Source organism: Oncorhynchus tshawytscha, linkage group LG05 (assembly GCF_018296145.1).
Source record: "Oncorhynchus tshawytscha isolate Ot180627B linkage group LG05, Otsh_v2.0, whole genome shotgun sequence".
In the NCBI taxonomy this organism is placed as follows: Eukaryota; Metazoa; Chordata; class Actinopteri; order Salmoniformes; family Salmonidae; genus Oncorhynchus; species Oncorhynchus tshawytscha.
Genome location: NC_056433.1, coordinates 74,233,408 through 74,260,674, shown reverse-complemented (window position 1 = coordinate 74,260,674; position 27,267 = coordinate 74,233,408). Strand labels below are relative to the sequence as shown.

The 27,267-nt window shown below is 43.8% G+C and overlaps 1 protein-coding gene across 1 annotated transcript; it reads right to left on the bottom strand.

Annotated features, from left to right (window-relative positions):
- Positions 1-2,925: 2,925 nt before the first annotated feature.
- Positions 2,926-12,888, bottom strand: stxbp3 (syntaxin binding protein 3). Its single transcript, XM_024414697.2, has 19 exons — positions 12,758-12,888; positions 12,073-12,122; positions 11,739-11,820; positions 11,017-11,093; positions 10,783-10,855; positions 10,567-10,667; positions 9,751-9,899; positions 8,995-9,103; positions 8,578-8,702; positions 7,224-7,322; positions 7,079-7,136; positions 6,874-6,939; positions 6,538-6,618; positions 6,288-6,423; positions 5,910-6,016; positions 5,574-5,675; positions 4,766-4,851; positions 4,209-4,357; positions 2,926-3,609 (listed from the first exon to the last, which is right to left on the bottom strand). Exons 1-19 carry the CDS (start codon positions 12,801-12,803, stop codon positions 3,509-3,511), a joined length of 1,797 nt encoding a protein of 598 aa, XP_024270465.1. The 5' UTR covers positions 12,804-12,888; the 3' UTR covers positions 2,926-3,508.
- Between the last annotated feature and the right edge of the window lie 14,379 nt (positions 12,889-27,267).

The window sequence follows — 27,267 nt, the reverse complement described above, 5'->3', positions numbered from 1 at the left end:
TGGCATTGAAGCTCGTTTGGAGGTTAGATAGCACAGTGTCCAAGGAAGGGCCAGAAGTATACAGAATGGTGTCGTCTGCATAGAGGTGGATCAGGGAATCGCCCGCAGCAAGAGCAACATAATTGATATATACAGAGAAAAGACAGTTGCTGTTTTCAAGGTCACTTTGAGACAAAGGTGGCATTAGACTACTACTACTATCAGTAGACTTGAAGGTCTGTAGCCCACTCTAGTCGGGTGTGTTCAGTAGGCTATTTGAGTAAGAAATCCAATCTGATTCAGATGCCTCTGGATTAGGTGAATGGAAGTAATAACATGCAAGACCACTTAATGTATTGCTTTATATCTCAATTCATGTTGTTCAATCTCTTCTGATCTATTTATAAAAAAATGAATGCTGGCCCATGGAAGTGCTCCCTGCTGGCCCACGTGTTACCTTAACATATATGGATGGTCGCAGACTTTGGACGTTTCCTCTCCACAAGCAAGGTTTCCATCCAATTAGCGACAGATTTGACAGAATATTCTAAAATCCGCACAAAATCAATAGCCTCTGCGCATTTTCCCAGTGACGTTTTTTAATCGAATTGACTTGTTGCAGATTAAAGGATGTGCGTGATGACATAATGCACTTAAAAAATACCTTGTGCAGTTAAATTCCCATGTACCGAATAAATAATACAAGTAAAATGGGTTTCCATCGCATTTTCAACTGTACTGATGATTTTCAACAACAAAAAATAGTTGCCCTATATAGAGAGTGTGCCCACTTTAGTATCTGCATGTGCGATCTAGGAAACAGGGTGCAGGGGCAATCGCGCTGTTGGCTGGAGCGCAGACAGGCTATAACGTTACAATGTATCACGTATAGACTATTATGGATGAAAGAGCAATATTATTTTTATTTGTCAAACGGCAGCCAAGCGTCGATGGTCATGTCACCAGAGTAAGACCATCAATATTTATTGGAAGGGAGCATCACGCTCACCACTTTGCACTTCAGCCATCATGTGAAGTTCATCACTTATTTCATCTGTAGCCTACACCCTGACTACACTTAAATAAAGGTAGGAATCTATGTTATTCAATTATTGCACCCACACTGCTCGTGCGTGCATCAACAAGCGTCTGACGCAGATCTCGCTGCAAGTCCTGCCTCTCCCACCTCCTCATTGGTTTATAGAAGCAGGTACCCATGTGCCATCTCCTCATTGGTTATACCCACGTGGGTGATTGAAAGACGAACTGTTGCAGGTTGTCGTGGTAATACTATGAAAGTTTAGATGTCAATCACTATATAAATTAAATGATGAAAAAGCCTGGAAGGAGGAGAGATGATTAGAAATTATTCGGTTGACAGTTTTTATGTGTGGATTAATTGTCGGAGTAGAGGACCTTGTGCATTTCAGGTAAAATAATAACTGCCATAAATGATTGCCATAAATGTTTAATGCTTTTCGACCTGTCCCCAAATTAATGTCATTGGTTCAGAGTTTGTTTTGACATTTTACCCTGCGTGTCGTGATCGCGTTTGGTGTAGGGGGACAAAATAAATTTATGCACGATGGCGCACGCACGCAGATGGTTTGGGTTCCGTAGCCCAAACTGCTAGCCTAAACTGCATGCTTCCCCGACGAGTCGTATTGGGAGGACCACACAACATTCCGTGACTCCAAGTTACTTCGAGAAGATGATTATTAAATACAGTACCAGTCAAAAGTTTGTACCCACCTACTCATTGAAGGGTTTTTCTTTATTTTTACTATTTTCAATATTGTAGAATAATAGTAAAGACATCAAAACTATGAAATAACACATATGGAATAATGTAGTAACCAAAAAAGTGTTAAATCAAAATATATTTTAGATTCTTCAAAGTAGCCACCATTTGCCTTGATGACAGCTTTGCACTCTTGGCATTCTCTCAACCAGCTTCATGAGGTAGTCACCTGGAATGCATTTCAATTAATAGGTGTACCTTGTTAAAAGTTCATTTGTGGCATTTCTTTCCTTCTTAATGCGTATGCCAATCAGTTGTGTTGTGACAAGGTAGTGATTCTAAATAAATCACTGACAATGTCACCAGCAAAGCACCCCACACCATCACACCTCCTCTAACCAAAGGTCAATAGGGGGCGCACTAGCACTGTATACCACAGGAGACAGGCTGTGTGGCCAACAACATGTCCCCTTACCTACATTCACTTTCTCTTCCCTCAAAGATCAGACTTTACCCTTCCATCATATATATCCTTTTGTATAATACAAGTGCTGAAAATATATAGCCTATACAAGCCAATGCAATGATTCATCTCCAACAATCAATGGACACAATGTAAAACATGGCTGTGATACTGCATTGTTTTGGAGTGGCTAAAAGTAGGGCAGATTTGATATATAAGCCTCATATCCTCTGGGGGGGGCAGCAGCACTGTCTCTTTTTCAGGTATGAGAACACTTTGTTCACTCAACACCCATGTCCCAGCTCCGCCAGGTACCTCAGACAGAAAACCCTGCTGCGCTTATTGCCTTCTCTATAGAACCTCTGCTTCCTTTCTGTAGCAGCCCACTGGAGAGGATTGGCTTTGAGTACATGTGCTGCAGAGGATCACATTACTGTTGTTCTGATTAAGCATTCTGATCTGTTTCTTTGTCTTCATTATTCAGATGCTTCATACATCTCAAAACCTCCCAATCACCAGTATCACCCTAGATCAACTTTATATTACTGATGCTATAGGTGATGAATCATACATGTTTAAAAAATATATATATATATATATGAGTGTTTCAGTAGATGACTCTAGGGCAGTGGTTCTCAATCCTGTTCCCGGGGACCCAAAGAGGTGCACATTGTATTTTGAATAAGTGAGGGGGTGTATGTGCAAAGTGAGTATCATTCCAAATAATAATCAGACACCATCGAACCATGTCGGCCATTTATTCATCAGCAGTTTAATACAAGAAAATGTAAATAATCTATGACAAAATAAACAGTAATGGAGGGGAGAGAGGATTTAGCTAGCAGCAGACAGACAGTGCTTACATCATATGTACATTATCTTAGCTCCATATCTTTTTATCCAAATTACATCTCTAAGCATTTCTCAGAAGCTTTCCAACATGGAACATTGAGTGTTTTAAAGCGAGAAAAAAATAAACAGGGTGCATCTCAAATGGAACCCTATTCCCCAACAGTGCAGTACATTTGACCAGAGCCCTATGGGCCCTAATCAAAAGTAGTGCACTTTTTATGGAATAAAGGGTGCCATTAGAGACGCACACACACACAGATTTGATAAAAAGGTAATAAATGCACTTTAGTGTAGGGCACAACGGTTATGTTACAAATATGCACCAGGTTCCAAAGTTAAGTATTAATAATACACATAGCTAATGACTAAACTCTAGAATATGAATTCCCTTCAGTCTTCCATTGATGAAGTTGAGTGCTCTGTGCTCAGGTTTGGGGGAGGGTGTTATGTTTGGGGAAGGGGTACGGGGTGGGTCACTCCTTCACTATTGTAAAGGTCTCCTTGGTGGTGGTTGGTTTACTCAGGGCCTGAATATCGTCTAGGAGCTCCATGGGGGTCACAATGTGGGACGATCCTAGAGAAGAAAAAAAATGACGTTTTTAAATAACAAAATAAAAAGACACACAGATGAAGAACATTCTGTAGTGTTACTTTGCCTGACACTCAAGACCAGGGGCGCAACTTTGGTTTTAGAAAAAAATATATATATATATATATATATATTTTTTTTTTTCTTCTTTTTTTTCTCCCCCAATCGGATAAACACTCCAAAACAGCCTACCCAGTTGCCCCATTTTGTATGACATTCCAATTATAAAACTGGGTGAGACAAATGCAATTTCAAAATGTGGCCCCCATCCCCAGTGAAAGATGTACCCCTGCTCAAGACTGAACCATACTGTACAGCATTTATTTTTCCATTCATTACCTCCTGTTTTTGTACTACCATTTATTTACAGCAGGGGGTGTCAAGCAGTAGTCCAGTTACTGGGCTGTGGTTAAGGACAATGATTGGTTGAATCTACAAAAGTCTTCAATTCTTTGTGTTCTCTCTTCTTGCAATGGAGAAGATCACATTGGAGGCGATGAGAGAGGATGCAACTAACAAGAGATTGAGATTCACCAACGCTGCCCTGCAGCACAGCACGTAGAGTTGCTGATGTTGTTACACACCTATGATGACCTCACAGGACTTGACGGACTGTGTGACCTGGTAGGCACTGCGCATCTCTGAGTAGCTAATCCCCCCGATGACAAAGATGATGAGCCTGGAGCCACTCCTCCGCTCATCCTGTGTACTGGCCTTGTGTTTCTGACGGGCACTGGGAGAGGAGAGAAGGAAGGATGATGGTGTGTGTCAGTGATTGGAATTCACTCGGAGAGCCATCATTAATAATAGTTACATTATCATATTTTTTCCATTCGTTAATCAGATCTGTATTTGTAAGTGTTGTAATTTATAACAGAACCATATCCTAGACCTAGACTATAAGTCATTGTGACATCCAGTCATAACACACCCCAGGGATGGGAGAAGCCTCTGAATGGAGTTCGGTGTGAGTGCCAACGCTCCTTCTGTAACAGCCATAACCCCTTTCCTCAAACCCAATCTATCATTTGGGTTGCAATTAGTCTATGAATGTCAATCATGTGCACTTTTTTGTTACCACCCTTTACCAAAAGCAAATACCACCAACTGCAGTTGTGTAACAAAGAATGTTGAATCTTACCTGACAGCCCCAGAGCCATTCCAGGCTGCTGGGCACTCTGACTGGTGTGGCCATTCCCTGGTCTCCAGCTTGTTCTCCACAGCATCCTGGAACACCACACAAAAAGTATTCTTACACTATAACTCATTCAGTCATCATGATGGTGGGGAGGCAATTACTGGACAATGGGCCCAGGACGTTTGGTCACTTATTGCAAGTCCAAGGCTGGTTGTGTTGCTTAGCTTTAGTTCATAATAGTTATACTTAGGCTGGTATCACCCATTAGGAGAATTGATCCTGAATCAGTTGTATTGTTATGGGTCGCGCTTGTAGAGCCTCGATCCACTGTTACACAGACGCCATTGACAGAGTTAAATAGCACAGTGACCGAGAAAGGGACTGTGTACTGAGTGACGATTGACATATCATAGGCCTCCCCTCACCCATCCCACCCCCTTCCTAATCCCACCACCCTCCTGTGACCCTAAGGCCACCCAAAAACCTTTATCCCCCTCTGTTCCCTACATCCAAAACAGACTGCATTGACTCACCCATCCTTAACATTCAGGGAATTTCTGTTACCCAGAACACCACAACATGTCTCAGAGTAGGACTGCTGATCTAGGGTCTGGTCCACCCTGTCCATGTAATCTACATCTAAAAGGCAAAACTAAACCTAGATCAGCACTCCAACTTTGTGAATATGAGCCCTGGTTCCCATCCCTTCCTGTGACTCCCTCCCTACCCCTGTCCCCGAGAAAAGCTAAGTGACACAGTTCTGTTCTTTGAGATAAGGAAACTGTTTATCATTGCTATCATTAACACTGACCTCCATCACGTCTTTGATGACAGGTGTCCATCGGGACAGGCTGTATGTCTCCTCCTGAGTGCGGTCCCTTCGAGATGACCTACGCATTGGGAAGAAGCTCGGCTGGGTGGAGGGAGAGAGAGAGTGAGAAATAGGAACATAACAATAACTAAAAGCCCTGTTTAAAGGTAAGAAGATACAAAAGGAGAATTGAAAGAAAGTACACAACCACATAAAACTAGTGAAGTGCCACACTACTATACAATGCACACTGATAGTACTATAGAATCCACCTGGGCTATGAGCCAGCTAAGATCTAGCAGACTATGTACAGTATGCCCTAGAAGTCTCACTTACCGAAGATATGATGGGGACTCCCAGTTCTCGCCAGTTGAGAATGAACTCTCGATCCTCCTCGATCTTAACGTGCTGGATGAGTTTGTTCAGGTTTTCCTCTGTTGTTCCTGTTCAGAACCAAAAAGAAAATGTTTTAAAAAGAGTATTTGACTAAAGTTCAAATTAAAAGAGATTCTATTGAAAGAATATTCCTATAGCTGAAGCTCCAACAGTACCTTAGTTAAGGGGCAAATAAGGAATGAATGACTTTCCATTTTCAAACCGTAGACTCATTACAATTTCAATAAAATAGATGCCATATAAAAATGACTAAATGATCACATGTAAATATAAAGACAGACTGTGAAGGCGGAGGGTGAGTCAGCGCAGCAGACCCACCATTGAGACTGAAGATGTAGAGGAGAACAGCTCTTATCTTGTCATAGGTACCATGGGGGTGCAGCAGGACAGGGAGCAGTGTCCTCATGGGGTCCTTCACCTTCACACCCTCCACATCAGACCCTACTGCCAGGTCCTATAGAACAGCGAAGACATAACATCACTCAGAAAGCACAAGGTCATACATAAGGGACATGTACAGTACAACAGTAGCATTTTGGCCATACATATGAGATAGCATAAAACATACCTGCTCAGCTTTGCAGAGTTTCTCCACGTTCTTCTGGAAGTGGTTCATACAGTCTTCAGTCAAATTCAGATGGACCGTTTTCTGTGGTTGACATTGAAACATGGCTGATGTTTTTTATTCTAAAAATCACATGGCAGTATAAGTGAACAGCTTTAATTTCCATATAAACCCAGCCACCTAATAGGTGAATGATCCGTTTTCCACAATATTGTTTCCATAAAGACCTATCAAAGAAAGCACTACATGACACTGGGCCTCAAAGGCATCACACCCAATCCCATCAGACCAATCAGAATGAGCAAACCCGAGCGGACCAGAATACCTGGCGCTACGTACCTGAGCAACCTGCTTGCGGAAGTGGGGCATCTTCTTCATAAGCTGGGATAAACCGCTTATTGTGATCTAGAAAATATTTAAAATATTGATGAGAAGAAAATAATGATGGGAACTCAAGGGAGGGAGAGGACAAAACCAGATACAGAAAATCTTTCTAGTTTCATATAGAACAGAGGTGGAGGGAGAACCTAAAATGGCCACCTACCTTTCCATCGGGCTGTTTTTTGTTGGCAGAAATTTCTTTCACCAGTTTAGGTATTTGTCTAGAATATAAAGCACATAGTTAACAAATTATCTTCAGTATAACTATTTCAGAGGTTTAAAAATGTCAAACTAAAATGGATACTTACTCTGACACCTCAGCAATGTGCATGTGTCTGAGTCTGGCCCACAGCTGGTCATCCTCATTCAGCAGGGCCTCCTTCTCAGAACCATCTTTAGACTTGTATCTGGACAGAGAAACAAGTGAACGAACAACGTTTCTCTTACATCATCATGGCGGTGGATTATATGTATGTCTATGTTTACAGTATACAGCACATAGAAAAGTACATAGCCAGCCAAGAGAGACATTACTTTGTGTCTACTGTATACATGTCTTAGGAGCAGCTACTGTGCAGCTATCCTCTAAATTAATACAGAAAGTCTGTCATATTTCTTTTGACCCATTCAGACATTCCAGAACAAGTGAGAACAAGAAAACAGAACACAAGGCAGGGGTTCAAGGGAGAGTAGACCACGGTCGCTAAGGGAGAGTGAACTCCAGCAAGACTAATGGTCACTAAGGTAGAGCGGACCAGAGGAAGACTAATGGTCGCTAAGAGAGAGCGAACTACAGCAAGACTAATGGTCGCTAAGGGAGAGCGAACTACAGCAAGACTAATGGTCGCTAAGGGAGAGCGAACTACAGCAAGACTAATGGTCGCTAAGGGAGAGCGAACTACAGCAAGACTAATGGTCGCTAAGGGAGAGCGAACTACAGCAAGACTAATGGTCGCTAAGGGAGAGCGAACTACAGCAAGACTAATGGTCGCTAAGGGAGAGCAAACTACAGCAAGACTAATGGTCGCTAAGGGAGAGCGAACTACAGCAAGACGAATGGTCGCTAAGGGAGAGCGGACCAGAGCAAGACTAATGGTCGCTAAGGGAGAGCGGACCAGAGGAAGACTAATGGTCGCTAAGGGAGAGCGGACCAGAGCAAGACTAATGGTCGCTAAGGGAGAGCGGACCAGAGGAAGACTAATGGTCGCTAAGGGAGAACGGACCAGAGGAAGACTAATGGTCGCTAAGGGAGAGTGAACTACAGCAAGACTAATGGTCGCTAAGGGAGAGCGAACTACAGCAAGACTAATGGTCGCTAAGGGAGAGTGGACCAAGGGAAGACAAATGGTCGCTACGGGAGAGTGGACCAGAGGAAGACAAATGGTCACTAAGGGAGAACGGACCACAGGAAGACTAATAATATATATTATATATATATTTTTTAATAATAATAATAAATATATTCCATTCAACAGACGCTTTAATCCAAAGCAATTTACAGTCATGCGTGCATCCATTTTATATATGGGGAGCCCTGGGAGTCCAACCCACAACTCTGGCAGTGCAAGTGCCTGAGCCATACAGGACTAATGGTCACCAAGACATCAGCTAATGGGGATCTAAATTTTTTAAAATTGTACTGGGACTGAGCTGGGTTCTCACTTGTAGGTGTCGTTCTTGATTGGGACAAGGTCGTAGGCCATGGCCTGATAGGTCAGCTCATGTAGGATGGGGGTCACAGGGTCAAAGCCCCTCTCTACGATTAACAGCTGGGCCTGGGTCTTTCCCTGAGGGGAAAACACAACACACACAGAAAGAGGTATCAATTATTTTGTAGTGTCGTACTATTATAGTATGTGGCTGGCCTCACTAGCCTCACAAACTAACACAAATGACCATGCTAACCTTCCAACTAAATACTTCAACACAATGTCTAGGGCAATACCATCAGTCTTAATGTAGTCTATTGACTGGTGTCTGTAATCTCTAGCTATTTTCATATATTTTCTAACGCTCTTGGTTAAGTCCTTATTTATTGTGTCAACTCCCTGCTGACAACAGGCAAGGTGTCCACCTCACCTTTTTCTTGCTATTGTCATCCATATCGTAGTGCTTAGTCAGTTTGTAATCCACCAGTGCTGCTAGCTGTTTGGCGTTATCCAGAGTGGTGTTCTCCAGCACGGTCTCCCTGACAAAATACATGGTTATGCATGAGTTATGTACATTAGTAACAGAACAGCAGAGTCATATATATATATATATGTATATATATATATATATTTCTAAACAAGGCAACTTTAAACATGTTACCCCCCCACAAATGATTGGCCAATTGAGATATCGCGTGACTAACAAATTTCAGTTAATCATTATAGCTCCCACCTCAGGCCAATCAGTGTAATTTTGTAAATGCTGGATCTCTATGGCAAGACGCATCATTCACCCAAGTTTCATCCAAATCGGCCCAGTGCTGTCTGAGATGGCGTGTGTGACTAACATGCAAACAAACGTACGGCGGCAGGTCCACAGTCACCTCCCCGATTTAATTGTGGGGGACAAAGTGTATGATGATTACTCATTCAAATGTTGTGGAAGTCAGTGACTGACTCTTTCCTATGAGTAAACAATTAAGGTGTGGCTACAGAACATTTTAGACATTTATAGTAAAAATATTATATCCGACAGTTATATAATGCAATTCCTTTCGGTCTTTGTAATACATATTCCCATAAAGAATCAAAAACTCAATGTGCTTGGGGGCTGAGGAGAACGAGTTGTGTCAGAAGTGGTGTAAACTGAGAAAGCAGAAGCTCTTATCTCCTCTCCCTGACTCACTTCTTGTATCTGACCCCTGGGTTCTCGTCCAGCGTGGCACAGAGAGTGACGATCTGGGCTGCCAAAGTCTCCAATGTCTTCACTTTGTCCTGACTACAGTGAGGGCTGTAGATACTGCGGAAGGCCCCAGGGTTATCACAAGTGAACACCTGAAACATAAAGGATTGCTATACACCGATCATATGTAATGTAGCCTTCTCTACATATTCTGATCAGATATTCCAACAAGAACATTCTCAATTTGGACCAACATTTTGAATAGCACTGATTCTTTGTAAATTAACGTTGTATTGTGGTGATTTGTTTCTACTCAGATTAACTTAATAATAGGATTATTATGATGTTACACATGGATGAGAGGAGCATCAAGAAATGTCATTGTGTGTGTGCCATTTATGAAGGACAAGGTTTTTTGACTGAGTTCATTGTGTTCAGTTTCACTCTCAAATACTAGGTGCCAATAACACACAATAACTGACTAAATCTTCCCATAGTCCTCCATTCTTAACTGATAAACATCTGTCTCGCCCAATAAAACAGGAATTTTGAATATAATGAAACCTACAAGTGTTACACAATTCTGATTTTCCGTTAGAGAATCATAGCGTTGACAGATTGCCTCAGCGTATTACACCATAAAGGTTTTCAAGTAATGCCCTTGCAGGGTTTTGTGATCCCTTTCTTCCCCTACTGAAGTCCAGCACCAGCAGTCACTCACAGACCAACAACCATGAATAATCTAACCAACATGGTAAAAGTCAGCGTAAGGAATAAAACCAGATAATTATAGAAAGCCTGAGAAGAACAACCACTTACCTGTGACTCCTGGGGCAAGAAGGAAATGTTTAATTCCTTACAGACACGTATATACTTTCCACAGTACAGTTTCATTTTGTTGAACAACTCATCCGAACAATCTGGAGAGGAAAAAAAGTAGAGTGCCAGAATTTACAATCAACTCATGAAATTGGTCTACCTTTTTCTAATGATTTGCATCTAAACTAAATTCTCCTTTCTACAGTATATACTCACAGTCAGTGAAATAAACGTATGCTGCTTTGTACTTGGGTTTCAACTTGAAGTCACCAATGAAGGCATCAACACACTAAGCACAAGATGGAAATATTAAATTACAAATACACATTCACAGCACTGTCAAACCTAGTACACATGAATAACAGTTGTATTGTGTTGTTTGTAATGATGATCAATGTAGACATTTCAATATTGAAGTGGGGTATGGTGTACAGATATCTAATGTCGAACCTTTGCTGTCGGGGTCATGAAGTAGATAGCCTTCATTTCTAGTACAGGCTCTCTGCTTTTGTAGAGGTCCTCCACAACTAAGAGAAAACTCAGTTTAATTTCAGGTCATGGTGCAGATATCAATAATACCACTTTTAACTGTTTTAAAGGTCCTGTTTTAATCTCAATATGAAATCATTTCTGGGTAACAATGAAGTACCTCACTGTGATTGTTTTCAATTAAAATGGTCAAAAGGACACAAAAATAGCTTCTCAGCCAAGGGCAATTTCTCTTACACTAAAAGGGCATTAATATAATTTTCACAATTTTACAGTATTATTAAAAAATAAGTGTGGAAATACTTTTTTAAATTATTACGTTTTTGACTGAACTGGGCCTTCAAAACATATTCAAAGTTGCCTTGGGCTATTTGTACATAAGCAGTTCTACACTAACGATATGTTAGTTATTCTTATGCTGTGGTGGACACACATTCTTATATTCCTCTTACACATAAATGAAACACAGCCTTACAGGGATCTAATAGTTTCTATACCCCCACTCCATGAAACAGAAGCTTCACTTTGATGTGTGAAAACTTCCACCACTTGCAATGTAGTTCTCCAATTACAACCAAAGTAATATTTATGGTTTGAAATCATAGTTACAATCCTTAATGACGGGAGACAAGGCCAAGCATTAGACATCTATGGAAATTATCAGTTCAATTAGTGCGACATACTGGTAATTCCCTCCTGCATCAAGTCGGACATTTTGCAGCATGACGACAGGAGCTTGGTGGTGAAGTGGTCCAATATCAATATCTGAGAAAGAAAAGATGTTATGACCTTGATATGAAGACACCTTTTGATTCAGTTAGTGTTGTACGTGGCACATGAGACAAGAGAGATGTACGTCATCAGCATAGCATACACTTCTACTTGAGAATGTATTGTATCAAAACAATGACTGGATAGTATGCTGTCGGGAATACAGCACTTAACCCATTACATGGGCTTTATGTAACGTGATGGAATGCAGTCAATGTCTGCAATAAACAGATCCAGTCCTCCTACCTTCCATATTTCTGACTTCTTGCAATCCTCGATGATCGTTTCCTTTATTCCTAGTTGAAAGAAGAATGGCAGTTCGCAAATTCTGTATAGTTGACAACCCCTAGGCTACATTATTACTGTCTGAAAGCTGCCCCCTCCTACAATGATCTAACCGGCAAAACAATTACATATCTTATTTCTCTTATCTAAAGCCAACCCACACAGACATTTTATTTTCATATTTGTTGACAGTGCACTGACCAATAATGATGTGTATATAATGACCTAGCCGTCTGCCCAGAACAGCTGCGGCTACTAACTAGCTAGGTATCGCTAGGTAGTTAGCAAGTTAGCTATCTGGCTAACATGGCTGGCTAACGAACCAAATTGGATGGGGTTCCCCATTGTTATTCATGTGCAAACAAGTTATATGGTATAACTAAGAATCGCAGTTGTAATCACCAAGTAGATAAACACCCAAAATTGAACACACTAAAGTTCATTTCGGGAACTCTTTGGCCACTGACACATGGCTAGTTTGCAAACTTCCGTATCAGAAGTTATGGCTAGTTGACATTCCATTGTCAGAGAAGAACAACACAACTTTGCAAAAGTTCAAGTGAATAACATAATTTAAGTAGCTATTAGTTCGAAATAAGCCCGATACTTTCAGTAGCTAAACGTTGCCATAATCAGTTTCACTTACTTTGCCAAACTACTCTTTTTAGCCCGTGCTCTGAAACAGTTGCCATCTTGTTTCTTTTTCCCAATTTCCACTGGCGCTTGCCCTGTCCCGTACTTTGTGCGTCATCAGTGTCGACAACTGCGCGCGAGTAGTCTGTTGTAGTCCGAATTATGAGAAATGGTAGTTTTCTGGGTTCAGAATTGTATTTATTTATTTATTTCACCTTTATTTAACCAGGTAGGCAAGTCGAGAACAAGTTCTCATTTACAATTGCGACCTGGCCAAGATAAAGCAAAGCAGTTCGACACATACAACAACACAGAGTTACACATGGAGTAAAACAAACATACATTATTGAATAATACAGTCGAAAAATAAGTCTATATACGATGTGAGCAAATGAGGTGAGATAAGGGAGGTAAAGGCAAAAAAAAGGCCATGGTGGCGAAGTAAATACAATTTAGCAAGTAAAACACTGGAATGGTTGATTTGCAGTGGAAGAATGTGCAAAGTAGAAATAAAAAATAATGTGATAGTGAACAGTAAACGTAGCAGTGGCGTAAATTACTTAAGTAAAAATACTATCAAGTACTACTTAAGTCGTTTTGGGGGGTATCTGTACTTTGCTTTGCTATTTATATTTTTGACAACTTTTACTTTTACTTCACTACATTCCTAAATAATTTACTTTTTACTCCATACATTTTCCCTGACACCCAAACGTACCCGTTACATTTTGAATGCTTAGCAGGACAGGAAAAGGGTCCAACTCTTTTATTTTTTTATTTTAATTAACAACAAATCAATACTGTGAGTACATGAGGGAACGCAAGTACAGTATATATAGATTATACACAATGGACAATTGAGCTAGGGGGTAGAATATCACATTACACAAAGACCTTAAGGGACATACATATGTTTTTTTGTTAGTAGAGTATTTAATTTTCTTAAAATACAGTTCAATTTATTTTTGTAGGGTAAGAAATTTAGTTTTTTTCGTTCGTAAATTTACATATGTGAATATGAAATTTGGCCAAAAGAATAATGAAATTGCAGTGCTAGCTGTGCCACCAGAGACTATGGGTTCACGCCCAGGCTCTGTCGCAACTGGCCGCGACCAGGAGGTCCATGGGGCGACGCACAATTGGCCTAGCGTCGTCCGGGTTAGGAAGGGTTTGACCGGTATGAATATCCTTGTCTCATCGCGCACTAGCGACTCCTGTGGCGGGCCGGGCGCAGTGCACGCTAACCAAGGTCGCCAGGTGCACGGTGTTTCCTCCGACACATTGGTGCGGCTGGCTTCCGGGTTGGATGCGAGCTGTGTTAAGAAGCAGTGCGGCTTGGTTGGGTTGTGTTTCGGAGGACGCATGGCTTCGACCTTCGTCTCTCCCGAGCCCGTACGGGAGTTGTAGCGATGAGACAAGATAGTAACTACTAACAATTGGATACCACGAAATTGGGAAGAAAAGGGGGTAAAAAAAATTCTAAACAAAAAAACATAGAAATTACATAGAAATGTTTCAGCTTATTCCTATCGTAGGTAAAGAATCCAAGCAGTACATCTCTCTACAATAGTGTAAGATCTTCATAAAAGTGTTCAGTTATAAATATACTGATGTCTTGCCACAGTTTTCTTACATGCATACAATGCCAAAAAAGATGCAACACTGTTTTTGGGTGGTCATTACAAAATGAGCAATTTGAGTTGATGTTTTCCTTAAACTTCTTCATATAGTGGTTGGCAGGATAATATTTATGAATAATTTTAAAGGAAACTTCCTTAATTTTGTTAACAAGTAGGTATGTGTGTGGCAACATCCAAACTTTTTTCCAACAGATAATATCAATAAATCCATTCCAATAAGGCATGACATAAGGTATAGATACAACATCCTGCTGAAACAAGGTTCGTACCGCTCTGTTGTTGAATGGACCAAAAGAGAAACAAATATTTCCTACTGATGAGTCAACAGGGTCAATAGAAGGTAGGCTCTGAGGGTCAGGTCTTGACACGTTCCTGAATAATAGAGCAACACCCGAGGGAATGGCATCTAAAACAATTGCAAAATCTTTAGGTGTTACAGGGACCTTGTAAAGTGATAAGAATTCCTTATAACTGAGTAAAAGACCCTCTGCATTTACCAGTTGGCTCATCAATAGGATATTATTTCGGAACCAATATTATAAAAACAAAGAAGTATTTTTATACAATATATCCCGATTATTCCATATATAATATCTGTGTGGAGAAAAATTGTGTTTATAAATTAAGGACCATGACAAGAAAACCTGCCAATGAAAAGCAGAAAGTTTCACTGGAACTTTGTCAATATTATAATTGCAAAACAACATGAAGTTAAAGGCCACCAAAAGTAGAGAAGACATGATGAGGAATATACTGTAATTCCAGATAGAAGTGGGTCTTCTTAGGAATTGTTTTATCCAATTGATCTTAAAAGTATTATTTAAGGTAGTAAAGTCCAGAGAATTCAGCCCACCATTCTCATAAGTGTTCATTACAACAGTTTTCCTAATGTAATGGGTACGGTTTCTCCAAAGAAAGTTGAAAAGCATCTGGTCTACCTCCTTGCTTATTTTACTGTCAAGATATAAAGATAGAGTGCCATATGTTAGTCTAGAGATACCTTCAGCCTTGGTTATTAGGACTCTACCTTTTAGAGATAAGTCCCTCTGTCACCATTGATTTAGCTTCTTCTGTTTTTTTTTTAATAAGAGGGTTAAAATTTAGTAAGCCTCGAAAAGGGTCCAACTCACACGTTTATCAAGGCAACATCCCTGGTCATCCCTACTGCCCCTGATTTAGCGTACTCACTAAACACACATGCCTCGTTTGTAAATTATGTGTGTTGGAGTGTGCCCCTGGCTTTCTGTAAATTAAAAAAACAATAATATGGCGGCATCTGGTTTGCTTAATATAAGGAATTTAAAATTATTTGTAATTTTACTTTTGATACTTAAGTATATTTTAGTAATTACATTTACTTTTGATGCTTAAGTATATTTTAAACCAAATGCTTTCGGACTTTTACTCAAGTAGTATTTTACTGGGTGACTTTCACTTTTACTTGAGTCATTTTCTATTAAGGTATCTTTTACTATGACAACTGGGTACCTTTTCCACCACTGGAATGTTGCATATGATTAAAACCCATTTATAAGAATTTAATACCAATATGTTGACTGCACCATAAAAATACTTATTTGTTGATGTTGTTTATTATAATCAAGTTGTGCCCGTTTTAACCATCAGTGTCACGCCCTGGTCAAAGTATTTTGTGTTTATCTTTATGTATTTGGTCAGACCAGGGTGTGGCATGGGGTTTTTGTAATTGTGGTGTGTTTGTCTTGGGGTTTTGGTGATGGTATTGGGATTGTAGCTTAGTGGGTTGTCTAGCAAGGTCTATGACTGTCTGGAGTGGTTCTCAATCAGAGGCAGGTGCTTATCGTTGTCTCTGATTGGGAACCATATTTAGGCAGCCATATTCTTTGAGTTTGTCGTGGGTGATTGTCCTTAGTGTCTTACTTGTACTCTCTGTTAGTTTGCACTAGATAGGCTGTTTTCGGTTTTCATTACGTTTATTGTTTTTTAGTGTTTAGTCGTGTTTACGTTTTGTTTAATAAATATGGATCGCAATCGACACGCTGCAGTTTGGTCCGACTCTCCTTCATCACCACTAGAAAACCGTTACAGAATCACCCACCACCAACGGACCAAGCAGCGTGTTAACAGGCAGGAACCACAGGAGAGGCAACAGAGGCAGCAGCAGCAGGAGCAGCAGCAGCTGCAGTGGGAGAGGCTGCACCACCTGGAGAAATGGACATGGGAGGAAGAACTGGACGGTAAAGGACCCTGGGCTCAGCCTGGAGAATATCGCCGCCCCAAGGAAGAACTGGAGGCGGCGAAAGCTGAGAGGCGCAGATATGAGGAGGCAGCACGGCGTAGCGGATGGAAGCCTGAGAATCAGCCCCAAAAATTTCTTGGGGGGCTCAGGGAGAGTGTGGCAGAGTCAGGAGTCAGACCTGAGCCAACTCTCCCTGTTTATCGTGAGGAGCCAAGGAGGAGACCAGAACCAGAGACTGTGAAGGAGTTAATGGGGAAATTGGAGGAGAGAGAAATGAGGGAGTTGCTGTGTTGGTGCTTTTTGCATGGAATTCGCCCGACGGAACGTGTTGGGGATTTGATGGCACCTGGGTTAGCGCTCCATACTCGTCCTGAGGTGCGTGTTAGTCGGCTGGTGAAGTTGGTGCCAGCCTCACGCACCAGGCCTCCTGTGCACATCCCTAGCCAGAGCTGTCAGTCCGCATAGAGCAGCCAGAGCTGTCAGTCTGCATGGAGCAGCCAGAGATGTCAGTCTGCATGGAGCAGCCAGAGCTGTCAGTCTGCATGGAGCAGCCAGAGATGTCAGTCTGCATGGAGCAGCCAGAGATGTCAGTCTGCATGGAGCAGCCAGAGCTGTCAGTCTGCATGGAGCAGCCAGAGCTGTCAGTCTGCATGGAGCAGCCAGAGCTGCCAGTCTGCAAGGAGCAGCCAGAGCTGTCAGTCTGCATGGAGCAGCCAGAGCTGTCAGTCTGCATGGAGCAGCCAGAGCTGCCAGTCTGCATGAAGCAGCCAGTCTGCATGGAGCAGCCAGAGCTGTCAGTCTGCATGGAGCAGCCAGAGCTGTCAGTCTGCATGGAGCAGCCAGAGCTGCCAGTCTGCATGGAGCAGCCAGAGCTGCCAGTCTGCATGAAGCAGCCAGAGCTGTCAGTCTGCATGGAGCAGCCAGAGCTGCCAGTCTGCATGGAGCTGCCAGTCTGCAAGGAGCAGCCAGAGCTGTCAGTCTACATGAAGCAGCCCGAGCTGCCAGTCTGCATGAAGCAGCCAGTCTACATGGAGCAGCCAGAGCTGTCAGTCTGCATGGAACAGTCAGAGCTGTCAGTCTGCATGGAGCAGCCAGAGCTGTCAGTCTACATGAAGCAGCCCGAGCTGCCAGTCTGCATGAAGCAGTCAGTCTACATGGAGCAGCCAGAGCTGTCAGTCCGCATGGAGCAGCCAGAGCTGTCAGTCTGCATAGAGCAGCCAGTCTGCATGAAGCAGCCAGTCTGCATGGAGCTGCCAGTCTGCATGGAGCTGCCAGTCTGCAAGGAGCTGTCAGTCTGCACGGAGCTGTCAGTCTGCACGGAGCTGTCAGTCTGCACGGAGCTGTCAGTCTGTAAGGAGCTGCCAGTCTGCAAGGAGCTGCCAGTCAGCACGGAGCCGCCAGAGCGGTCAGTCTGTAAGAAGCCGCCAGAGCTGTCAGCCTATATGGAGCAGCTAGTGCCGCCAGTCTGCCCAGCGCCGCCAGTGCCCCCAGTCTGCCCAGCGTCGCCAGTCTGCCCAGCGCCGTCAGTCTGCCCAGCATCGCCAGTCTGCCCAGCATCGCCAGTCTGCCCAGCGTCGTCAGTCTGCCCAGCGTCGTCAGTCTGCCCAGCACCGCCAGTCTGCCCAGCGCCGCCAGTATGCCCAGCGCCGCCAGTCTGCCCAGCGCCGCCAGTCTGCCCAGCGTCGCCAGTCTGCCCAGCGCCGCCAGTCTGCCCAGCGCCGCCAGTCTGCCCAGCGCCGCCAGTCTGCCCAGCGCCGCCAGATCTGCCAGTCAGCCAGACTCTTCCAGATCTGCCAGTCAGCCAGACTCTTCCAGATCTGCCAGTCAGCCAGACTCTTCCAGATCTGCCAGTCAACCAGCCAGAGCTGTCAGTCCGCATAGAGCAGCCAGAGCTGTCAGTCTGCATGGAGCAGCCAGAGATGTCAGTCTGCATGGAGCAGCCAGAGCTGTCAGTCTGCATGGAGCAGCCAGAGCTGTCAGTCTGCATGGAGCAGCCAGAGATGTCAGTCTGCATGGAGCAGCCAGAGATTTCAGCTGCATGGAGCAGCCAGAGCTGTCAGTCTGCATGGAGCAGCCAGAGCTGCCAGTCTGCAAGGAGCAGCCAGAGCTGTCAGTCTGCATGGAGCAGCCAGAGCTGTCAGTCTGCATGGAGCAGCCAGAGCTGCCAGTCTGCATGAAGCAGCCAGTCTGCATGGAGCAGCCAGAGCTGTCAGTCTGCATGGAGCAGCCAGAGCTGTCAGTCTGCATGGAGCAGCCAGAGCTGCCAGTCTGCATGGAGCAGCCAGAGCTGCCAGTCTGCATGAAGCAGCCAGAGCTGTCAGTCTGCATGGAGCAGCCAGAGCTGCCAGTCTGCATGGAGCTGCCAGTCTGCAAGGAGCAGCCAGAGCTGTCAGTCTACATGAAGCAGCCCGAGCTGCCAGTCTGCATGAAGCAGCCAGTCTACATGGAGCAGCCAGAGCGGCCAGTCTGCATGAAGCAGCCAGAGCTGTCAGTCTGCATGGAACAGTCAGAACTGTCAGTCTGCATGGAGCAGCCAGAGCTGTCAGTCTACATGAAGCAGCCCGAGCTGCCAGTCTGCATGAAGCAGTCAGTCTACATGGAGCAGCCAGAGCTGTCAGTCCGCATGGAGCAGCCAGAGCTGTCAGTCTGCATAGAGCAGCAAGTCTGCATGGAGCAGCCAGTCTGCATGGAGCTGCCAGTCTGCATGGAGCTGCCAGTCTGCAAGGAGCTGTCAGTCTGCACGGAGCTGTCAGTCTGCACGGAGCTGTCAGTCTGCACGGAGCTGTCAGTCTGTAAGGAGCTGCCAGTCTGCAAGGAGCTGCCAGTCAGCACGGAGCCGCCAGAGCGGTCAGTCTGTAAGAAGCCGCCAGAGCTGTCAGCCTATATGGAGCAGCTAGTGCCGCCAGTCTGCCCAGCGCCGCCAGTGCCCCCAGTCTGCCCAGCGTCGCCAGTCTGCCCAGCGCCGTCAGTCTGCCCAGCATCGCCAGTCTGCCCAGCATCGCCAGTCTGCCCAGCGTCGTCAGTCTGCCCAGCGTCGTCAGTCTGCCCAGCACCGCCAGTCTGCCCAGCACCGCCAGTATGCCCAGCGCCGCCAGTCTGCCCAGCGCCGCCAGTCTGCCCAGCATCGCCAGTCTGCCCAGCGCCGCCAGTCTGCCCAGCGCCGCCAGTCTGCCCAGCGCCGCCAGTCTGCCCAGCGCCGCCAGATCTGCCAGTCAGCCAGACTCTTCCAGATCTGCCAGTCAGCCAGACTCTTCCAGATCTGCCAGTCAGCCAGACTCTTCCAGATCTGCCAGTCAACCAGACTCTTCCAGATCTGCCAGTCAACCAGACTCTTCCAGATCTGCCAGTCAACCAGACTCTTCCAGATCTGCCAGTCAACCAGACTCTTCCAGATCTGCCAGTCAACCAGACTCTTCCAGATCTGCCAGTCAACCAGACTCTTCCAGATCTGCCAGTCAACCAGACTCTTCCAGATCTGCCAGTCAGCCAGGATCTGCCAGTCAGCCAGGATCTGCCAGTCAGCCAGGATCTGCTGAAACCACCAGCCAGCCAGGAGCTGGTAGATCTATCTACCTGCCTGAGCTTCCTCTCACTCCTGAGCTTCCTCTCACTCCTGAGCTTCCTCTCACTCCTGAGCTTCCTCTCACTCCTGAGCTTCCTCTCACTCCTGAGCTTCCTCTCACTCCTGAGCTTCCTCTCACTCCCGAGCTTCCCCTCAGTCCCGAGCTGCCTCGGTCCCGAGCTGTCCTTCAGTCCCGATCTGCTCCTCAGTCCAGTGGGGTTCTGGGTGGGGACTACTAGGCCATGGTCGGCGGCGAGGGTGGACTATCCAGGGACGAAGGGAGAGGGGACTAAGACATTAAAGGAGTGGGGTCCACGTCCCGCGCCGGAGCCGCCACCATGGACAGACGCCCACCCGGACCCTCCCTATTGTTTTGAGGTGCGTTCGGGAGTCCGCACCTTAGGGGGGTTCTGTCACGCCCTGGTCAAAGTATTTTGTGTTTATCTTTATGTATTTGGTCAGGCCAGGGTGTGGCATGGGGTTTTTGTAATTGTGGTGTGTTTGTCTTGGGGTTTTGGTGGTGGTATTGGGATTGTAGCTTAGTGGGTTGTCTAGCAAGGTCTATGGCTGTCTGGAGTGGTTCTCAATCAGAGGCAGGTGCTTATCGTTGTCTCTGATTGGGAACCATATTTAGGCAGCCATATTCTTTGAGTTTGTCGTGGGTGATTGTCCTTAGTGTCTTACTTGTACTCTCTGTTAGTTTGCACTAGATAGGCTGTTTTCGGTTTTCATTACGTTTATTGTTTTGTAGTGTTTAGTGTTTAGTCGTGTTTACGTTTTGTTTAATAAATATGGATCGCAATCGACACGCTGCAGTTTGGTCCGACTCTCCTTCATCACCACTAGAAAACCGTTACAATCAGCCTATGTGGCATTGTCACCAAAGCAACCTCTATAACAGATCTAGCCTACTAACAGGTACAGCTGCCTGCAGGTAACAGTTCTGGCCACGCCAATGATTGGGTGATTCGCTGCAGCGGGCGGTGACACATAGGTACAGTATTTCAACCAACACAGAATCTGAAGAAGGCCATTGAACGCTGAACTGTCAACCCTTTAAACTTGTCTAATCAAACTAAGAATTTTCTTATGGTGAGCGAGCGTTGCACCTTTTCCTGTCCAATGATGTCTACACATTTTTAGGTTGCACCCCTACTCACGTTGGTTGAGCACCCTCTACCTCTTTCCAGCCAACACAGATCAGAAATATGTTAAAGAAAAAAGTATAACGTGAAGCAGTTCCCAAATAACTTCTCTCAACTATTCGAGAGAAACACCAGCACCACTACAACAGAAAAGGATAACATCAAGAAGAGAAAGACAGAATGGGAGCTATCAAGTGGATGGTGAATTTTACCTTGCTGGGCATTGGCTATCAGGTCATTCCAGCAAAACATGGATAGTCTGTTGGAGGAAAAGGAATGAGCTATTTAGAGAGAACACTGGCTCATTGACTGGCATACCTTTTCCCAGGTATACTGTCTAAGAACCATTGAGGCTATCTCTATCTCATCTATAGCATGCAGGCCCAGTTTGACCGGAGACATATGTCTTTGGCATCATTGAAGTGAAGACTGTTATTTTATCAAATCAATTCTCTGTAATTATTATTATTTGGTTAAACTAATCATGTAAATGCAATTAACTAGGATGTCGGGGCACCAAGGAAAATCTTCAGATTACAAAGTTCTAATTTTCCTAATATAACTTTCAGATATTTTTATATACTATCAATTAGTCTTCTAATTCAGGAATTATTCTTTACCTCACGTTAGTCTCATTCCAAACGTCGTAAGTTGTTGGTTATCTGCACGAACCCAGCCTTCACTATGAATCATCCATACATCAATTGTCTTAATAATTTATTTACTAACTAAGTAAATAATCACAGAAATGCATAAACAAACAAACAAACAGTAGGTATGGTTACAAGGAAATGATAGGGGATGTTCCCTAGTGGGCTAAGCCGATATGGCGACTTGGTAGACAAAGGGAAGTGGGTGTGGACTGAGAAGAGCGCGAAAGACAAAAGTCACTACACAGTTGATAATTATATTGATTTAAATGCTAATCCTTTGCACATGAACGCTTACTCATTCGGGAATAATTGCAATTAATATATCTTTACGCTTAGTGTGTCGTCGTGATCTCTGTTGGAATCGTCCGTCTTTCTGTTGGAAAGTTCATCTGATCGTCTCTGCTCCCATGAAGTCTCTCGAGGTTAGAATGGATGCTTCAGAGTCCCATTCAGAAATGTTCTTATATAACAGCTGTTTCGGTGTTTGTCGGACTTCGCATTTCAGGTCGACATAACTTTTAGTTGCAGACTAGTAATTAGTATCGAAGATTTGCTCTTATTCTGTTGGAATCGATAGTCTCAGAGTTTCAACAACCATTACAACCATAGCTTATACTGAGGTTTTTATGATCTCTACTCAAACCTTCGCCCCCTCTGTGATCAAGGTTTGCCTGAAGGGAATTCCTTCAGGTGAGGGTTATATTCGTAACAGTAGAAAAGGGCTGTCCCATGATGCCAGATCATGTCTGTGCTCATGGGGGCGGGCCAATGACTTAGTTCAACTTTAAAGGGAATACAATTCTCTCACATTAATGGTTTAAAATCACATTACACAATTTCACAAATAGTTTTATCTTTACTCATTCATTTTATACAATAATTAGATGCAAGCCTCATAACGGAGGCTCCTGTATAAACAGAGTAATGGTAATGTGGCTGTATTGTCTTTCCTGAGGTCACAATCATAAAACAAAACAGACCGGTCGTAGCTGGTTTCTCCCCCGACCGTTTACACATTCTCCAAAACATGGATATTGTTCAGTTCTCAAGTTCTGTGATGTAGGAAAAAAAATCATTTGTTCTACTGTGAAGCTTTCACTCTCTATACTGCATGAAGGAGAGAGTCTCCTCCAGGAATTCACGACCTGAGATATCTCCTCCAGGAATTCACGACCTGAGAACCTGGGTGTAAGAGGGAGAGAGGGAAGGCACTCGCTATACCCAAAGAGGGCCACGTCATGACACATATGTCTCACATGCACCAATAATGATAGACTGAAATGTGGCTGTTTTTTTTTTATCACAGAGACATCAATCGGCAGCTTCAAGCTATCTCTAGTAAAAACCCATGTCCTCAACACCCAGACTAGCTGCAGGGTGCTAGAGTGGACACCATAAAAACTTAGCATTAGCAGGCCAGTTTTACTCTTAGTTAAATATATAACCGTTTACTATTAATATCAAACAAATCAGGTAAGTATGTAATTTTTCCTGAGGGCCTGAGTGTTCTGGAGTAGGTTTTCATCAAGGATCTCTCTGTACTTTGCTCTGTTCATCTTCCCCTCTATCCTGAGTAGTCTCCCAGTCCCTGCCGCTGAAAAACATCCCCACAGCATGATGCGGCCACCACCATGCTTCACTGTAGGGTTGGTGCCAGGTTTCCTCCAGACGTGACGCTTGGCATTCAGGCCAAACTTGTTTCTCATGGTCTGAGAGTCTTTAGGTGCCTTTTGGCAAGTAGCCTGTCATGTGCCTTTTACTGAGGAGTGGCTTCTGTCTGGCCACTCTATCATAAAGGCCTGATTGGTGGAGTGCTGCAGAGATGGTTGTCCTTCTGGAAGATTCTCCCATCTCCACAGAGGAACTCTGGAGCCATGTCAGAGTGACCATCTGGTTCTCGGTCACCTCCTCGACCAAGGCCCTTCTCCCCCGATTGCTCACATGCTCTGTCAACTGTGGGATAAAGTATTTCTGTTTTGGACTTTTTATAATGTAAAAACATTTCTAAAAATCTGTTTTCACTTTGTCATTATGGGTAGTATTCTGGTAGATTGATGAGGAAAACATTTAATTTAATCAATTTCAGAACAAGGCTGTAATGTAACAAAATGTGGAAAAAGTCAAGGGGTCTGAATACTTTCCGAATGCACTGTATCTTTTTGCAACATTACATGTACATTACTAAACTGTCTATATTTTTCAACTGCAGAATATAATGATGGTTGGATGAAAGTGGATTTATTTAAAAAATCATGATTATTAAAATAAATTATAACATATTAAGAAATAAGGCACGAGGGGGTGTGGTATATGGCCAATATACCACGGCTAAGGGCTGTTCACACGACGCAATGCGGAGTGCCTAGATATACAGCCCTTAGCCATGGTATATTGGACATATACCACAAACCCCTGAGGTGCCTTATTGCCATTACCAACATAATAAGAGCAGTAAAAATAAATGTTTTGTCATACCCGTGGTATACGGTCTGATATACCACAGCTGTCAGCCAATGAGCATTCGGGGCTCATAGCACTCAGTTTATAATATTTTGTAATTTGATCCAGATATGAATACAGTAACTCTGATTCTTTCTCTCTCCTCATATACAGTGGGGCAAAAAAGTATTTAGTCAGCCACCAATTGTGCAAGTTCTCCCACTTAAAAAGATGAGAGAGGCCTGTAATTTTCATCATAGGTACACTTCAACTATGACAGACAAAATGAGAAGAAAAAAAATCCAGAAAATCACATTGTAGGATTTTTAATGAATTTATTTGCAAATTATGGTGGAAAATAAGTATTTGGTCACCTACAAACAAGCAAGATTTCTGGCTCTCACAGACCTGTAACTTCTTCTTTAAGAGGCTGTATAAATCACAGTGTTGATATTCAGGGTTACATCTAAGAGTGTGACAGTGTGATGGAGTAGATACTCAGGAACCAGTTCCTACAAGATCACAGCGATCCCCAAGAACTCCCTGGATGTCTCAGGATGGTAAGTTGGTGGTTGAAGATATCCCTCTAGTGGTGTGAGGGCTGTGCTTTGGCAAAGTAGGTGGGGTTATATCCTTTCTGTTTGTCCCTGTCCGGGGGTATCATCGGATGAGGCCACAGTGTCTCCTGACCCCTCCTGTCTCAGCCTCCAGTATTTATGCTGCAGTAGTTTATGTGTCAGGGGGCTAAGGTCAGTTTGTTATATCTGGAGTACTTATCTTGTCTTATGTCCTGTGGGAATTTAAGTATGCTCTCTCTAATTCTCTCGGAGGACCTGAGCCCTAGGACCATGCCTCAGGACTACCTGGCATGATGACTCCTTGCTGTTCCCAGTCCACCTGGCCATGCTGCTGCTCCAGTTTCAACTGTTCTGCCTGCGGCTATGGAATCCTGACCTGTTCACATCCTACCTGTCCCAGACCTGCTGTTTTCAACTATCTTGAGAAAGCAGGAGTGGTAGAGATACTCTTAATGATCGGCTATGAAAAGACAACTGACATTTACTCCTGAGGTGCTGACTTGCTGCACCCTCGACAACTACTGTGATTATTATTATTTGACCAAGCTAGTCATTTATGAACATTTGAACATCTTGGCCATGTTCTGTTATAATCTCCACCCGGCACAGCCAGAAGAGGACTGGCCACCCCTCATAGCCTGGTTCCTCTCTAGGTTTCTTCCTAGGTTTTGGCCTTTCTAGGGAGTTTTTCCTAGCCACCGTGCTTCTACACCTGCATTGCTTGCTGTTTGGGGTTTTAGGCTGGGTTTCTGTAGAGCACTTTGAGATGTCAGCTGATGTACGAAGGGCTATATAAATACATTTGATTTGATTTGATGATGCCTTTACCCAGTTCGGTGCCAACTCTGTGATGGGCTGCATCAACTCTCTGACCCCCAACATCGTGTACATTATTAAGGCTGAGGAGATGGAAAATGGCCTGACTGTTTAGAGCCAGGCTGAGGTTGGAAAGACCATCGATGAGTCAGTGTCTCCTACGAGACCTTTAGGTGAAGTTGTTGAAACAATAGGCTATACATTATGTTGTGATGTCATTACATTCTGTTACTAATCTCTGATCCAGGGCCAGTTCTGTTTTTCTTTCTCATCTGAGCTACAGTATAAGGGAAGATAGAAAACCTGTCCTTAGAGCGACTCTCATGAGAAATACACACTGAGTGTACAAAACATTAAGAACACCTTCCTAATATTGACTTGCCCTCAGAACAGCCTGAATTTGTTGGGCATGGACTCTACAAGGTGTCGAAAGCGTTCCACAGGGATGCTGGCCCATGTTGACTCCAATGCTTCCCACAGTTGTGTCAAGTTGGCTGGATGTCCTTTGGGTGGTGGACTATTCTTGATACACACGGGAAACAGCGTTGCAGTTCTTGACACAAACTGGTGCGCCTGGCACCTACTACCATACCCCGTTCAAAGGCACTTAAATCTTCAACCTCTGAATGACACACATACACAATCCATGTCTCAATTGTCTCAAGGCTTATAAATCCTTCTTTAACCTGTTTCCTCCTCTTCATCTACACTGACTGAAGTGGATTTAACAAGTGACCTCAATAAGGAATCATAGCTTTCACCTTGATTCAGCTGGTCAGTCTATGTCATGGAGAGAGCAGGTGTTAATCATTTTTTGTACATTCAGTGTACAGTATACCTTGACAGTAGGCTTACAGTGAAAAATTAGATTTTCCTGTATGAAAACATTATTGTGGTGGAACTGGTTACACTCATTACATTTGCATGTGTGTAGCTCCTGAATTGAGTCTTAATAATCCCACCCTTTTTTTCTGTAGCTTCTGAGGTGCCCACTACAAACATGGCAACATGAAAGCAGAGTGAGAGCTGTGGAGTTCACTCAGGTGACAGGAGCTATAACGATTGTCCTCCTCCTCTTCTGACGAAGAGGAGTAGTAGGAAGGATCGGAGGACCAATATGCAGCGTGGTAAGTGTCCATTTTAATATATAAAACTGAAAAATACAAAAATACAAAATAACAACGTGAATGAACAAACGAAAACCCGAAACAGTCCCGTGTGGTACAAACAGCCACAGGGAACAATCACCCACAACTCAAAAGTGAAACCAGGCTACCTAAGTATGGTTCTCAATCAGGGACAACGATTGACAGCTGCCTCTGATTGAGAACCATACCAGCCCAAACACAGAAATCCCAAATCATAGAAAAAGGAACATAGACAACCCACCCAACTCACGCCCTGACCATACTAAAACAAAGACATAACAAAAGAACTAAGGTCAGAATGTGACAGGAGCCTCCTACTACATC